General features: G+C 32.7%; 1 protein-coding gene across 1 annotated transcript in view; it reads right to left on the reverse strand.

Moving 5' to 3' along the window:
• Nucleotides 1–1438: 1438 nt before the first annotated feature.
• Nucleotides 1439–17939, reverse strand: part of LOC124539010 (alpha-protein kinase 1-like) — a 57323-nt gene continuing 40822 nt past the window's right edge. The window contains exons 2-6 of the mRNA XM_047116313.1: nt 13982–14100; nt 6656–6705; nt 3373–3562; nt 2787–3041; nt 1439–2604 (exon numbers count right to left, since the gene is read on the reverse strand). Coding sequence (XP_046972269.1) covers nt 1510–2604; nt 2787–3041; nt 3373–3562; nt 6656–6705; nt 13982–14100 — 1709 coding nt within the window. The 3' untranslated portion in view covers nt 1439–1509. The remainder of the gene's footprint in view (nt 2605–2786; nt 3042–3372; nt 3563–6655; nt 6706–13981; nt 14101–17939) is intronic.

The following is a 17939-nucleotide window of genomic DNA, read 5'->3' on the forward strand; positions in this document are numbered from 1 at the left end:
AAATAAACACAGATGATTACTTTATGGACACTGATTACGTGAATAAACTAATTACCTAAAAACCTATTCGTTCTGAAATCGAAAAGTTTGTGATGCATCACTATTCCAAATTTTAAATAAATTTAAGATGTTGTTACATAATTAAAAAATAAACTAAAAAATTTTTTAAAATAGAAATTTGTTGATATAAAGATTATACTCTCTACTATAAGACTATTCTTCTTACATTGATATTTGGATATTTGGACAGTCAATGTAACTAGTCACCCAACTAGTTACATTGCCTAACTCATATGTTAAATTGAACTTCAAAATACTAATTAATACTGTGAAAGGGAATATATGTTGATTGGTGAAACCAGGCGGGCTTGCTATTACCTGATCTATCTATATTTTTCAAGCAAAGATTATTATTAAGAGTCGAGATGGCCCAGTGGTTAGAAGGCGTGCATCTTAACCGATGATTGCGGGTTCAAACCCAGGCAAGCACCGCTGATTCATGTGCTTAATTTGTCTTTATAATTCATCTCGTGCTCGGCGGTGAAGGAAAACATCTTGAGGAAACCTGCATGTGACAAATTTCATAAAAGTTCTGCCACATGTGTATTCTACCAACCCGCATTGGAACAGCGTGGTGGAATATATTCCAAACCGTCTCCTCAAAGGGAGAGGAGGCCTTTAGCCCAGCAGTGGGAATTTACAGGCTGTTGTTGTTGTTGTTTGTAATTGTTATTATTATTATTGGTTTAGCTGTTATGATAAGGTTTGTTATTATATTCGATAATTCGTGGATCGTGTAAGATAGCTGAGTTTCTTTCTCCGGTTTTCTCAGATCTCAGGTGCTTATTACCGAACCGATGGTAAATTTTGGAAATATAACAAACATGTTGGGCGATGAAGTATTATTGAATATAACGGTTGTTGAAATCGAATATATTCTAAATTTGAATCATAACAAGCGAGTAAATATTGTGGAATCGTTGTTGTCCTAAATATTAGTATTCAATTTTTTTCAAAACTCGCCGCTGGTACAATTTATTCAGAAAAACATCCCAGAGCGAGTTACTAACAATGCCTCGGGGTCGGACATACAATACATGCGCTTCAAATAAACAGAAAATGTATTGTATTTAATTTGAAATTGTTTGGATGAGACTGTTGTTCTCTTCGTGATATTCAAATGTTAAAACGTATTGAAAACTTTGAGTATATTTATTTTATCTCTATTTTGTTTTATTTCATTATTCCAATCATTATTTAAGTACAAACTCACAGAATTATTTATGGAAAACTGGGGTATAATATAATATAATGTTTGAATAAGATAACGGGTGTGTTGTGTAATAATAATAACTTTTTTTAATTCTCTTTTTTTAATCATTCCTATTACTTCCACACCTTATAACTATAACGTCACTAAATAAGAATTAAAACAACATTTTTATTTGTATTTGTGAGTTTATATCATTAAAATTATATCTAATATTATGTACATCATCTTTTAGGTTTTTAAGGTGCGTCGTCTCCTCTCAATGGAAGGTAATGGTGGCGTCTGCTGTACATAGGCCTCCGTTGTTGAATCGTTATTACTTCAGATGCTGATCTCGATTGAGCTACCTGGTTATTTGTTTGACCAACTGGTACGGGCGTTACTGAGTAGCCAGCAGCTAGCAAAGCAGCAAATTCCTCTGGAGTGTACGCTTTATTATTTCTTGGCGGAGGTAAGTGTGCTCTTTGCTCTTCTAGACTTTGAGCTTGTTGTTGCTCAACGTTGGCTTGTTCTGTTGCCTGATGTTGTTGTTGCTCTATCCTATAAGCTTGCTCTCTCTGAGCCTGCTCAACTTTCGATGATTGATCCACTCTTATGAGAGGCCTCAGAACTTTCTTTGGGGTTATATTCTTGCTGACATATATCGCGGATAGTGGTGTCTTTACTGTGTCAATGCTGCGAGATTGTTCCGTAGGTCTAATAGCCATACCTTGCAACTCATAACGTGATCTTTGATCATTTGTCCTATACACTGGGCGAAGGTAGTATTGCTCAGGAATTTGCGTGGGGCGCTGAACTGATGACAGACCTTCCTGAACATTTTGATCAGCAATGGCTCGCAATTTTTCTGGCTCTGGGAAGCGTTTCAAATAAGTAACTGGTCTTTCGTTCGAAGTTAAAAGTCGAGGCTGCTCTTGCCTAATAGGCTGAGGTCGAGGGCTTTCAATAATCCTATATTGCTTGGGCGATGCTTCTTGTTGATACTGAATCCTGTAATTGTATTGTGGGTTGAGCTGCTGAAGCTTAGGCGCAGGTACAATTTTAAGGCCTTGGGACTCTGGACGTTCATATAAGGTCTGTTGCAGAGCTGATGGAGCTGTTTGAATAGGAACGTAACGAAGAGTCTGCGGAACCCTCTGGTTTTGTGTAATAGGTCTAAATTGTTGTTGTTGTTGTTGTTGCTGCTGTTGTTGTTGATGATGTTGCTGTTGAACGTTTGTTGTTTCAATTAGATATTGTTGTGGTGCCGCTGAAGTTGGGGTTGGTGTCATTTGTACTTTAGGTCTAAGTTTAGTCGGTTTCTTACTGGGTTTGGGAACATATGGTATATCCACCTGTAAAGATCAAAACAATGATGTTATATGACAGACAATTATGTGTCATTATTTAACTTATTGGTTTCTAAAAAGGTCTGTTAAAAATATTGATTGGCTTTATGCCTAGGTTTTTATAGCTTTAATATATAATAATTTATACATCTTTACACAAAAAAGTTCCTAATTATATAAGGTGTTACCTGTTGATATTGAGGGATTGAATTTTGTGTTGTCAAATGAGGTTGCGGTGTCTGTTGTAGCTGAGCGAACGCTTGGGGACGGCCATCATCCTGTCTCAATTGGTGTCCCAATAGAGCCAATAATTCTTGATCCAATGATTCAGCTGAGTTAGCACCAGTATCACTAACTGCCAGGGCTGCGCCTACCGAAGCTTCACCTCCATTCGAGGAATAGCTTGGTCGAGCGATTACAGCATGAGATGGTTGAAAAGCTACCTGCAATCATAACAAGAATACTTTTATACAAAATCTAATTATTAATTTTTTTTTTTGAACTTATAATATGAGACAACATCACAAACATAACTCTGATCTCAATGTAAGTAGCTAAAGTACTTGTGTTGTATAAAATGAGCAGTAACGACGGTACCAAAACACCCAGACCCAAGACAACATAGACAACTAATGATAATCTATATCGAATTGTCTGCGAATCGAACCCGGGACCGGAGTGGCGTACCCATGAAAACCCGTGTACTCATTGCTTGACCACGAAAGTCGTCATAATCATAGTATATGTATACAAATAAAAGGTGGTGTGAATTACCTGACGACTTAACTGCGGTTCCAAATAATAGAACTGTTGTATATTCTGTCTTTGTTCCTGTTGAGGGCTGACGTATAGCTGTTGCAGCTGTTGGCTATTTGAAAGGGGTGCTTTTCTCTCTGGCTGTAGTTCCAATAGCTCCTGGGCGTTCACAGAGAACACTTGTCCAGGGCGGTATTCCTGAGGATCCCTATAAACAAAAAAAATGTGTTTTAAATATCGAACATATTTCTGACTGTCAAAATATTTGTCTTAAGCGGAAATTTGGCTGAATCAGAAAACGATACTAATGCAATTTAAATTCATAAAAAAGTTATGTATATCTAGAGGAAATATGTTTTCTCTGCAAAGTAAATTAATCGTCTAGTAAGTGGTGTACAAAACACGCAATTTTGATTCGGTTCGTTTGTTAGAGAAAGGTTCGTTTATTTCATAAGTGAAATTAATTGATGTTTCCCACACAATTTCTTTTTCGATATTATTTAGTCTAAAATCTATTAAATCTTCCTAAATTAATTCGTCTAATTATTTTACGCTTTGTATTTAGCACCACATTGAATAAATATTAATGTTATTGTATATATATTCACGAAATAATTATTTACAGATTGGTTAATTATGGCTTTGATTTGAAATATATTATGTATGTTTATTAATACATATTTATATTAAGATTGCTTTTTTACAGGTTTCTATAAGTTGTAAGCATATTGTAAACACAGATGTTACGTTAATGTTTATTAATAAAGACAATCTATAGGGTTGATTAAAACATTCAATTAAATGACTGACTAATTATATTTGTAAAAAATAATTAGTTTAATAATTTCCTGTAAAATCATATATTATAACATTTTCTCACGCTATTACGACTGACACTTCGTAAGTTAGTAATTTGCGTTAAAGATATATTATTAGTACCTGTACCCGCAACCTTGTACGCGTTTGAATTTAATAACAAAAATATTGTAGCCCAAGTTACTCCCTATTATATAATTTATCTGCCAGTGAAAGTCCCGTCAAAATCGGTCCAACCGTTCCAGAGATTAACCGACCGACTGACCGTCAAAAACTATAAAAAATGTTATTTTGGTATATGTACCGTGTTTATATATATGCATTGAGTAAAAAAGGGCTATTTTAATATTACAAACAGACACTCCATTATATACATATTATATGTATAGATAACTAACAAATTGACATGCGACGTGCACTTAATTATTTATTAAATAATTATGTCATATTATATATGCAATCTAATTCACTATTCACGTTGATAATATTATACCGGATAAACCAATCAGTCACAAGACAATAATAATTGTACAAAGTTTCAATTCGATCGGACAAAAAATGTGTATAAATGAAATTCGAATAATTAGAACTAATTTTTATATAAGACTAACATTTTCACAAAAATATTCTTCATACTCCAATGTATACAGATCGTTATGGCGACTGTTTGCACATTTTGATGAACTATTGATTGATGAGCATCATTTAGCGAAGAATTCCAACAAACCGGAGAGTAGAATCTTTTCCATGACAAAATAAATACCAGTATATGTTTCAATATTCATGGAAGTTTATGAATCTTTAAAAGGTATACCAAAATTCATTTTTATACATAAGGTATGTTTGATACGTAATATTGGAGTTTCAAACTCAATTTAAAATGTAAATTATCAAAATTAATATATAAGTCATCTTAAAAAAATTGCAGAAAGATTTTTTCATTTTTATAGATTCATAAATTTTTCTCTTCATTAGTGTAGTATACAGACTCTCAAGTGATTTGACCTATATTGTTATTAAAAAAACCGTATCGATATATTTCTCTCGTTCATCGTATGTTATTTTAATTTAACGAACTACCAGTAATTCATATTTTTAGAAGCCCGCCCTCATTGATGATCTAGAAGACAAAAGTGATAAGTCCAAAATTTTGCCATTGTAATTTCACATGTACTACACTGTAACATTTGGTTGCGTTTTTTGAATTATATCTCTTTCTATATCAATTTAAAGTGTACTATTGCTTACATATAACAACGGCAGTTATAACCTATCACAATATATAACAATCACGTAGAGCGTCTTCATACACAAGTGTCCAGAAACCAGCTTTAGATGTAGTCCAAGATTTTTAGATATCCGCTCTGCATAAAATCCTTCTACGTGATTTTTCGATTGGATTATGTCGGAGGATGCCCCCCAAGTATAAAACCGAGTTTCTGTCGCCCGAAACCGTGAGCGTTAGCCGGCATCTTGGAAAACGTTCTTTTTTTGCATATATCTCGGAAACGGTAAGTTTTACGTTAAAAACCGAAGCAATCTTTTTTGTAGAGAACGAAATTTCCCACCTTTTTCATACGAAACTTTTCCCCCTATTGTTGATATTCTTCGATATATTTAAGTAAAAAAAAAACATATTTTTTTTGTTTTTGTACTAATATGTCCCTTGTGCCTGTAGTTACACTGGCTCACTCCCCCCTCAAACCGGAACACAACAATACTGAGTACCGTTATTTGGCGGTAGAATAACTGATGAGTGGGTGTTACCTACCCAGGCGAGCTTGCACAAAGCCCTACCACCAAGAAAAAAAATACTAATGACTTTTGTTAAATAAAACATTACTATATGGCTTGTAATTTCGTGCACAGAATTTTATTAATTATGTATATTGTATACTTAAAGATGCATAAATTCAAACTGCTATCAAGTGATACATGTTTACATACGTATATGTGATACTTGGACATAGATCTCATCTACATATAGTTCTAGCCCAAAATCACTATCTAGGCATGAATTAACACACAAATGGTCTCAGAGCAGACCCAAATCCATTAGTAAGCAGGTGTACGTACGGAATAGCAACACACATGATAATAGATTACACGGTATGTTTAATAATTTAATATTAATAACTTAATTTAAAGACTATTCAATTTCATTGGATATTAAAAAATGTTTGAATTTTACTTGATAATTATATTGATTGGTATTTGTATAGTTAAGCATTAAAGTTAAAGTTGAACAAAAACACTAATTGGGAAGTTACTGGCCCCTAAGATCCGTATCTTAGGGGCTAGTAACTTATATGGCTTCTTTGAAATATGTAAGTTGATATAATAATAATAAATATATTTTGATTTTGATGTTAAACAGAGTTTAAATATTCTACTCATATTCTCCATGAAAAAATACTAAAATGTTATTTTTTATGTAATGTCATATTAATTAAACTATATTAATATTTATTATTGCAGAACTAACCTGAGTCCTTTATCATCTTCCTGATTTTCTTCAACCGGTGCAACTTGTTCCTGGAAAAAGAAATGTTTTCTTAGTAAAAGTTCATATTTAATCATTTTCAACATCTAACATTTCACATGCAAATATGACGTCATCGTGACAGATTTTAGAGAGGCTGGTCTAGCCTAATGTGCAGGTCATATACACAAGTACAGAAACACAGGTGAATTCCATCCCAATCGGAATAAATCAGGCGCTGTACCAACTTTACCTGCTGCTGCTACAAGTTCTAAACTCCAAGCAACTATTGAGATATTTTCGACCGAAAAACCAATGGCTTAGTATTGGCTTATTGGCCCAACACACAGTTTGAGAACAACAAACCAAAAAAATACAACATTTAATTATGGATACTATGAAAGCAAACTATTTATAAAATAACTTGCAATGTGTATAAATTGCTATATAATTTTTTACTTAAATGATGTCAACATTGCTAGATTTTTTCTTACAAAATACTTTTAATGAAATGTACAAAAATTATAAAAAAATCCGTATTTTGCAACGTAATGTTGTCGCCGTAACATAATATTAACAATAACAACAGTGCATGCAACGAATAATACAGTAATTATGTATTACATTAGATGCGCGTGCGCCGGTGAAAGGCTAGGAAAACGAAATAACGTTGGGACATTTGGAAATAGAAGGCGTTCCTTTGCATTTCCGTTACCATTAGAACAAAGGTAGTATTTATGTTGTTATACAAGGCATTTGGTCCAATTAAAGTATGCACAAAACCGCTTACTATGTAAATATGCTGTATCTAAAAATAAAATCTCTTGATTGAAGGCTCTTACAAGCTTTTTCTACTAAAGCTGAGAGAGAAGAATCGAGTAGATATTCAGATTAACTTTTTCTTGAAAATAAATATAGTGCAAATTTATTGCGATAGCCACATACGAACTCCAGGCTTTTAATAATAAAGTTATTTAATGTCATGTTATGTACGTATACGTAGGGTTTAGGTTTTTTTTTTTTTTTTTTTTTTTTTTTTTTTTTTTTTTTTTATGGTATAGGTTGGCGGACGAGCATATGGGCCACCTGATGGTAAGTGGTGACCATCGCCCATAGACATTAACGCTGTAAGAATTATTAACTATTCCTTACATCGTCAATGTGCCACCAACCTTGGGAACTAAGATGTTATGTCCCTTGTGCCTGTAGTTACACTGGCTCATTCACCCTTCAGACCGGAACACAACAATACTGAGTACTGTTGTTTGGCGGTAGAATAACTGATGAGTGGGTGGTACCTACCCAGACATATTTGCACAAAGCCGTACCACCAAGAAAAAAAATACTAATGACTTTTGTTAAATAAAACATTACTATATGGCTTGTAATTTCGTGCATAGTTTAATAAGCAAATTAAAAAATATGTGCTGATTTTATTTACAGTGATTTAAGCAAAAAAAATTAAAAGCATTTTGTCTCTGCAATACATATGCTAATAAGAAAAGATAAAATAAAAGATATTTTTTTGTTTTACTTTTCTAATTTGCATCATAAAAATACGTATTTATTTATTGCTACAAAACTATTTCTTATTTTTATTTTACAAATTATATTTATCTGCTTCTATATATATATTTAAAAAATACAGTAAGCGATTTGTCTTTGATAAGACAAATTGCTTTCGATTTTTAAAAATATATTTTCGAATGTCATAAAAATTGTTTATAATAAACTTGGCACATAATACAAAAGTAGTTACAGCTTAAATATTTATCTGCAGCTTAAACCTGACAAACGCAACATGCCGGCCACGTTATAAATGCGATGGCTTATCCACGATATTTTTATGAAAATTATGATAATACTTGCAACATTATGCCAAGGTCTAGTGTATTTTATATTTATAGACTGACCACTGCAACCATTAAATTTGAATATGGAATATAATATCGGAACTCGTCGTATCTTGCGGTTTCATCTGCACAGATCTGATTACATACAATAGAACAATTACGATATTAATTATTTATCTGAAACAGCTTAAAACAACAATGGTAAGTACACAATACGTTATGTGTAGTATTGCAAGTATTACCCTAGCACACTCATTCTAAAGATTTAAACAACCACTGCTAAGCACTGCTTAGCAATATAGTTTGTGTTATTTGAAGTAAACAAGCCAATGTTATTACTGGCACAAGAAACATATTCCAAGGTTGGTGGAGATGTAAGGAATTATTTATATTTAAGCAGCGCCATATCTATGGACGGCGGGGTCACCATTTATGAGTGTATGTTAAAATATGTATAAATAAATAATATGATTATATTTATTATTTATATTCATCCCTTGATCCATAAGCTGAGATGGCCCAGCGGTTAGAACGCGTGCATCTTAATCGATGATTGCGGGTTCAAACCCAGGCAAGCACCACTATTTATATGTGCTTAATATTGTGTTTATAATTTTATAATCTCGTGCTCGGCGGTGAAGGAAAACATCGTGAGTAAACCTGCGTGTGACTAAAAATTTCATCGAAATTCTGCCACATGTGCATTCCACCAACTCGCATTGGAACAGCGTGGTGGAATATGTTACAAACCCTCTCCTTAAAGGAAGAGAAGACCTTATCTGACCAATGGGAAATATACAGGCTGTTACTTTATTTTACTTTTACTTAATCCAAAAATAAACATGATAAACGAAACAAAACAAAATGGTAGTTGTTATCACTAGCTTTAGCCCTTGCGATAGTTCTCTTGGGTGACTCATCATCATCCAAGTATTGAGACGGAGTATAATCTAGTTACACTTAATATAACGACAAGTGCTTAGATTCAATGGCTTATTGATGTTAGAAATTGTAATAGGTGTTGTTTTTTTAAATTAAAATTGGTCATATTTACTTTTCCTCCATTGTTCTTTGATGACAAAATAATGCGGTATATTGTTTCACGAATTAAGTGAATCAGATACTGTGACATTGGTTTTATAGAGTATATATAAGTTGTTGAAATCAAAATCTACAGTACTGACGTCAAATATGTACACACCTTGTAAATAAATATTTGTTTTAAAACAATTTCCATATAAAAAAAATATGCTATAGGTTGGCGGACGAGTATATGGGCCACCTGATGGTAAGTGGCCACCATTACTCATAAACAATGACGCTGTTAGAAATATTAAGTATTCCTTACATCGTCAATGTGCCACCAACCTTAAGAACTATCCCTTGTGCCTGTAGTTACACTATGGATTATATTTTGAAGTAAATAATAGTCAAACTTGAAGATTGGTTTTCTAGTACCGGCCTGTATAATTGTATATGCTTGAAAATTAAGTTAAGACAACCACGCTTGTATTTTCTAGAAGTTTTCAAACTTGTATACTTTACTGAACTGAACGCTAGGTCTCCCAATAAGGGCGTTTATTTATATTAATAAGTTTTATGTATAAGTGTCAAAGTACAAAATCATTACTTTTCAATAGAGCCTCTCAAAGTTTCGATCTTATTAATAATATAAATGCGAAAGTTGTATGAATGGATGTTTGTTTCTTAATCACGTCAGAACGGATCTGAATGAAATTTAGCGCAAATATAAATTATAGTCTGGAAGAGAACATTTTATCGTTGAAAAAAGTATGTTCATGTAATGTTTATAAATATACATAGAACAAAATTCACGTATGTAAAAACATGTTAAATTTAATTAAATATTTGTTGCTAAGTACTTTTCTAAATACGCCTTACATATTCATAAGAAGACAAATTAGTTTGAAAATCTTTCGATATCTTGTAATATTATTTATTTTATTCATTACAATATATTAATATGTAAACATGATACCAAAATAACATGCTTTTAATTTCCCTCTGTCTGTTTGTCTATAGCTAAAAAAAATTCTAATTGACTTAGTTGTTTTAATAATGTCATTTCAATAATTGTTGACTTAATGAGAGATTTAATTACAAAATAACAAATGAATACTATGAAAATATACTCACATATATTTTAGTTAAATTATAGATTTGGTTGTGTCATTAGATTTGTTTTTTTTTTGTATTCAATATCGTTATCAGAGTTATTGAGAGCTGAGATGGTCCAGTGGTTAGAACGCGTGCATCTTAACCGATGATTGCGGGTTTAAACCCAGGCAAGCACCACTATATATACGTGCTTAATTTATGTTTATAATTCATCTCGTGCTCGGCAGTGAAGGAAAACATCGTGAGGAAACCTGCATGTGTCTAATTTCATCGAAATTCTGCCACATGTTCATTCCACTAACCCGCATTGGAATAGCGTGGTGGAATATGTTCCAAACCCTCTCCTTAATGGAAGAGGAGGCCTTATCCCAACAGTGGGAAATTTACAGGCTGTTACTTTTTAGTACTTTTTTTAGAGTTATCAGTCACTTTTAAATTGTATATTGATCCTGTGACGCAATATTTATAATATTTCGAATATTTTTTCCTTTGGGTCACTTAGTAAATCACAAATATTTTATCGTATTAGTAAACCAGATCTTTTATCGATATCTGTAGAAGTCGATAGTAGTATCTTGTACAATATTTATGTATAGGTAAATATCATACGGTCGTTAGCTTTGTAGCGACAGTCAAAGGAAGGTGATGAAATCTAGGTCGGAGTGAGAGGCGATAGAACAAAATATTAGCAAAATGAACATTAGGCTGAAAAACCAGTTAAAGTTAATAATATCTTGCCATACTTCATTAAGTCATATTTATAATCAACCTCAAATACACTACATTAATCAGTTACTTTAAATATCGATTTAAAATTTTATAATACATGCTAATATAAATCTCTATTAAAATTATAACAAAGTGATCATAATTATATATTTCGTCGATTACGAATTATTAACTCAGATGATTTTTTTGTATCTGTGAGATGTGAACGCCGTGATATAAAGAGTCACGTGATCGGAATCGTTTGAAGGGACAACTGTCACATTCTATTTATTCTTTTCGAGAGCGACGAGTCGGAAGCTAAATATTATTAGAAGGAGAGATACAGTTCGGGCCTTCCAAACGGGACCCTTGGTTCCCGCTACTGTGATAATTACTGCTAAAATGATATACCTACTTTATAATTTGTTACTGAATAGGAATTGTCATAATTGTCATACTGTATCGTTGTACTAAATTTGCCTGAGACCTGAACCTTGTACCAGAATATCCTAATCATGACGAGCCTGCCACTGATTTATCGCAGCCTCCATCATAGTTATTTTTTATTAAATAACTTTCGATTTCTTAGTGTAAAATGTCAAAAAATACATAAGTATTTAATTATTATTTAAATAGATAAAAAAAATCATACATACAACATATCTAGTTATACTACATACTAGTTGTTCCTTCCGACTTCACTCGCATTAAGGTTTGGCCGTGTAAGCATAACAAAGTTAAGAAACAGAACTACCATCGCATTTATAATGTTTGTTTAGATTAATTAATTTTGAGTTATTAATTATTAACAATGTATACAGTATCTCAATAGGGTCATTGGGTATTGTGTGATGCTCAGTCACGCAAAACTAATAGATTCTTACCTTGTGTGTAGCCCATTAGCCGTTGCTCTCAACCTTGTAGTTTATCTTATTGATGAAAATTCTGATTGAATCTAGAAAGGTCTCGGATTGGTCACGTTTTTAACCGACTTAAAATAGGAAGGTTCTCCATTCAACCCATACGGTATTTGTTTGTATTGCACAATTTACTCAAATACTACTTTTCGAATATGGATTACTTAACATACTCGAGGCGAAATTTCGCTTAAGTAGCACATGCTTATAAAATATTGAACCGCAAGTTTATACAATTGTATTACTGTTTTTCTATTTCAAATAGGAAGGTAGACTAGCCAATCCAACTGGTGGTAATTGGTAACCATCGCAAGTACACAATAGCACTATGTGATACTATATTGCAAAGCATCACCTCCATGCGAACTAAAATCCTAAATCCCTTGTGCCTATAGTTTTAACTAACTCACCCTTTCAACTGAAACTAAACAATACTTAATATTGTTGTTCGACATCAGAATATATAATGAGTAGCTAGAATCTACTCAGGCAGGCTTGCCACCAAGTTTATAATCACTTTATCATAAAGACTTTTAAAAAAATATTTTAAAGTTCTTAAATATACATTTTTTTCTTTACATTCTTAATTGAACATAACAATGGTGTACAACGTCTGCGAACATTTGCATTTTCAGCTCATTAACAAATGTTTTGTTTAACAAGCAGTTAGCTTATCAGTGAAAGCAATCTTTTGATTATCCAACACCATCGCTTATAGAAAGACATGGCATTTTAGGTGGAAGTACCTTGGACTGAGCTAATGCTTTCCTTCTGAGAAGTTTATAATTACTATAAATATGTTTTAAGGGCTCATCATATTGCTTCAATGAGTGATGGATAAATTGATAACTTATATAATATAAGTTATTACCTACTCGCGCCTTTGCTAGCGTTTTAGGAGTTGTTGTCAGAGGTTAGATATAAAAAAGTACTTCCTTCCCTGGAGTTCCTACATAGCCAACGTTATCTAATTCAATTCAGTGGTTTTGTCGTGAAACAGATAGAGAGTTATTTTCGCATTTATAATATTGGTATAGATTATTGGCGAAAATTTTGATATTTGTGTACAAAAACAACAGAAAATAAATGAATGATACACGATACAATTATCCTGACAAATTACATTGACATCGAGTTTTTTTTTGTTTCGAGAGACCTTTTAGGTTACGCATTTGCGAAAAAAGAAACAGTTACTAGTTATTATTCCTCACAGTGAATATATGGGCGCTTGTGACATGATGCCTCTGACCTATTTGCAGGTCAGCTTGCTTATTTTAAAAAGAACATAATATTTCCTACATGTATATAACATAATGACATTATCTTTTATCAGTTTAAGTTTTAGTATTAGTAAACACTCATCAATAAGATGGAATTTATCCGCTGCCGATATCTATTGCCGAATCTTCTCAGATGGTATGTTATTTCCGGGCGTGAGGAAGTATATAATTTATTGAATAATGGAAATTCGATTTGATTTTATAAGACATTGATATGTTATGACAACAATATAAGCGTCAATATAGCAGGATCGATCCTGACCTTTTGGACTATTATCGTCAACTCCCAAATGATAAACTTAAAAGGGAATAATAGGAATATTAGTAATTCTTTAATAATTAACATGAGGTATTGCTACTTATATAAAAAAAATCAATATCCTCAGACATTATTGTCGGCATATAATAATAGCATCTATAGTTAAAACTCACCTGTTTTCTAGCTGTTCTGTAAACAAGATGGGGAGCGCCTTCCTCGGTTTGTCTTTTGTCCTTGTTTTGAGTTTCAACTTTTTTGTTTGCGTCTTCAGAGCGAGCGCACAGGACGAGAGCTGTAACAAACCAAGTGAAACGTTGAATATTTATGTCTAGCTTTAGTTAAACTTTTGCAGTGGAGATGTGTTAGTAGTTTGAACAAGTCAATGATATTAACAAAACGGGTTGAAACCCGGGTAAGCACCATTTAATTTCAATGTGCTTAATTTGTATTATTATCCATCTCATGCTCACTGACGGAACAAATAATCGTTCGAAAATACTCGCTATAATTGAAAATCTGCCTCATTCATTTCCTCTAGTAGAGGAAATTCGGGCCAGTATTGAATTTTAAAATTGTTAATTCCTTTAAATTTCAATAGGTCCCAATGCGTACGTTAAGCGTTTTCAAATAACACTTTGTTTCGTCAGTCACAATCATAGGCAGCTTATACAGCTTAACTTAAAATTATTGTTTAATAGTACTTATTATAATGGGGTTTAAATTATATCGTTAAGAAGTATTTTATATCGTTTACATTTCTATCTTTTGATATTGATTTGTTGTAGTTCTTTTTCATATCGAAATCATTAAAATATATTTAATGATTTTAAACCTATGTACAAGAAACGCAAACCAGCATCCTTTAAGATTTAATTAACAATATTATATAAATACGTAAACGTAATAATAATTCGCTTCGTTCGGTTTCCGTTCCAGATAAAGTTTGTGCAAGCTTTGCTGTGGATATTTAATTTAAGTTACAAGAGCTTTTGCAATAAAACTAACTTGATATTTGTATTCATTTATTATTCATAAATACTGGTATTAAAAAGCAATAGATCTCATTTCGAAATCGGTTGTGGAACGTTATGCTGACTCATCTGAGTGGCTCCACCTACTCAGCGTGTTTTCCTGTCAAGCAACAATTGAATTTGTTGTGGTTTTAAGTGCATTTATTCGAAATTCAATTTTATCGATAATCGGCTAGTAATTACTCAGATAAAAGCATGTAATCTAAGTCAATATATACTTTATTCGAGTATTATTTTACAAGCACTTTTGATCGTCGTTTAACAATTATCTTAAGTGAAGCTACCAACCATTCGGAATGCAGATTATACCGAGAAGAACCGGCTACTCAGTAGTGACTCCTTTTCAGCAGTTAAAAATACAGAGTCAATTTATATATACCTATATGGAAAAAAATATTAGCCACACAAATATATTTATTATATATTTATATTATAAAATAATACATCTCATTCTACATTTTTTAAATAAAACAATCAATTTATTAATTTGTGAATTTATCTGTTATTCTTAATTATAGACTAAGACCTAATTACACTGCCACACGAAGGATGCATGAACTTCGCAGAGTCAGAAACTTGTTATAAGTTTATCTTTAGTTCTTGAGTTTGTGCAGTATTTTGTCCTTGTTTTATCAAAACTAATACTCCGTGACTCACTAGTAATGCGACTCTATAAATATTACGTAACGGTAACTCAGTAATAACTCAAAAGTGAGCATTGTTTAATATCTTTCACCATTCACTTGGTGGTAGGGATTTGTGCAAGACAAGCCTATCCATATCAAACAAAAAACCTTCTAACTATACTTTATCAAAAACATTCAGGAGTGAATTTTGAGGTTTTAATACAATATATTTATATGTATTCTTCATAAGACATTATAAGAAATGAAATTAGACTTATTATATTTACGGCTTATTGTCCGAAACTATAGATCCGTTTAACATAATATGTATGTACTTCTGGCTACAGTATCCCTGAGTGCTAAAGTGTCATCCGTACCGTATTAATGAATAAATCCGTGCGAAGCAGAGACGGAGAACATAAAATTAGCCAATAACTAACCAATCTGTTTAATTAATGTGATTTTTTTTGTTCATATAAAGCTTAAACATACTAATCATACAGGGGTATGAGGAGGCATTTTTATTTGTTTTTCGTCCGATTTACGTAAAACTGATTAGTCCGATTGTGATGAATCTTATATAATATTTTAGTTTATCGTTTCAGTTCGAATATAAGTTTCATAGCAAGTTGCATATTTTTGTTACATAGTCATGAAAATATATAAATGTGACTACATGCATTAATACAACAACAACAACAGCCTGTAAATTCCCACTGCTGGGCTAAAGGCCTCCTCTCCCTTTGAGGAGAAGGTTTGGAACATATTCCACCACGCTGTTCCAATGCGGGTTGGTGGAATACACATTTGGCAGAATTTCTATGAAATTTGTCACATGCAGGTTTCCTCACGATGTTTTCCTTCACCGCCGAGCACGAGATAAATTATAAAGACAAATTAAGCACATGAATCAGCGGTGCTTGCCTAGGTTTGAACCCGCAATCATCGGTTAAGATGCACGCGTTCTAACCACTGGGCCATCTCGACTCTCGACATGCATTAATGTGAGATGAATATCTAAATATATACGTAAGGAAGTGCCTCATCAAAGTACAGAGAAAATCGAATCAATTTACATCAAAATAGGAAGTTAATAATTTCCCTCCTATAAAGATGGCGTAATATTACATCACATGTGCCATAATTTGTGGCTAATTAAGTCTTATGCAAAGATGCAAAAAACGGTCACCATTAATGTTATATCACTAATGCGACATCGAGTAAATTCCACAAGGCAATGTTTTCAAAGCTATAAAGTTCAGGTAAACCTGTTACAGAAGGCTTACCTTAGACCTTTTAAACTAGGAAAGCATACACTACTTGTTAACTTTGTCCCACTAACATTTTACCCAACAAACACTGATATCATCTTTTTAATTGTAATACTTTTATACTAATAGCAGGAAGACGCTTATCTTTCATTGATTTATCTTTTGGCTGAGTAAACGCTTTTGACATTTAGACTGTGTTGTGAAAAAATGTTCTAAGTCACAAAAATACACAAATACACTGTTATGTAAAAAAAAACATTGTACAGTGTCACTACACTATGCAATATGTATGTATGTATACACGGTGATTATACTAAATTAACATATTGTTCAATTTATTTTTTGTATTTATGCCAGTCTGTTTGTTCGCCTAATCTCAGGAACGGCTGGACCGATTTTGACGGGACTCTCACTCTCACATGGCTGATATAATTAAGAGTAATTTAAGCTACAAAATTAACTTTTTTGTTAGATTCAAATGCGCACGAAGTGGAAGTATTAAGTAAGCTTGGTGATGTAATTAGACACATGCAGGTTTCCTCACTAGGTTTTCCTTCACCGCCGAGCACGAGAAGAATTACAAACAAAAATTAAGCCCATATATACAGTGGTGCATGCCTGGGTTTGAACAAGAAATTATCGGTTAAGATGCACGCGTTCTAACCACTGGACCATCTCAGCTCATATACCTATCCAGATGGGCTTGCACAAAGCCCTACCATTACGTACAACTCAAAAGGACTATATTGCATATAAAAGGTACTCCGATATTTACTGCATAAAGTCGTGTAACTATTACGTAAAATTTATAGCAAAAGTCAAACGTGCTGTAGCGTGACGTATACAATAGTAGGAACCGTATCTAAAGTATTTACTAGAGACAATTTTATTTCACAGAGCATAATTGACAGAACAACATGGGCACTTTGCCCAAAATATATGGTATCGTTTATGCTATGACGCATCCTTGCTTTAAATTTTCAAGGTCCAAATAAAAGTTATACTAAATAATACGTGCACTGAATTTCAAATGGAAATATAATACCCAAATACACTTAAATAAACACGATTGAATCATTATTTTTCTAGCCGCTATAACAAAGTCATGTCATGATACAAATAAATATTTGTTACGGGTTTTTGCTATAACAAAGAACGAGCAAATTTGCCACGTCACCCCGGAAGGATCCCTTGGAGTTGGAG

This window comes from Vanessa cardui, chromosome 21 (assembly GCF_905220365.1).
Source record: "Vanessa cardui chromosome 21, ilVanCard2.1, whole genome shotgun sequence".
Taxonomy (NCBI): domain Eukaryota; kingdom Metazoa; phylum Arthropoda; class Insecta; order Lepidoptera; family Nymphalidae; genus Vanessa; species Vanessa cardui.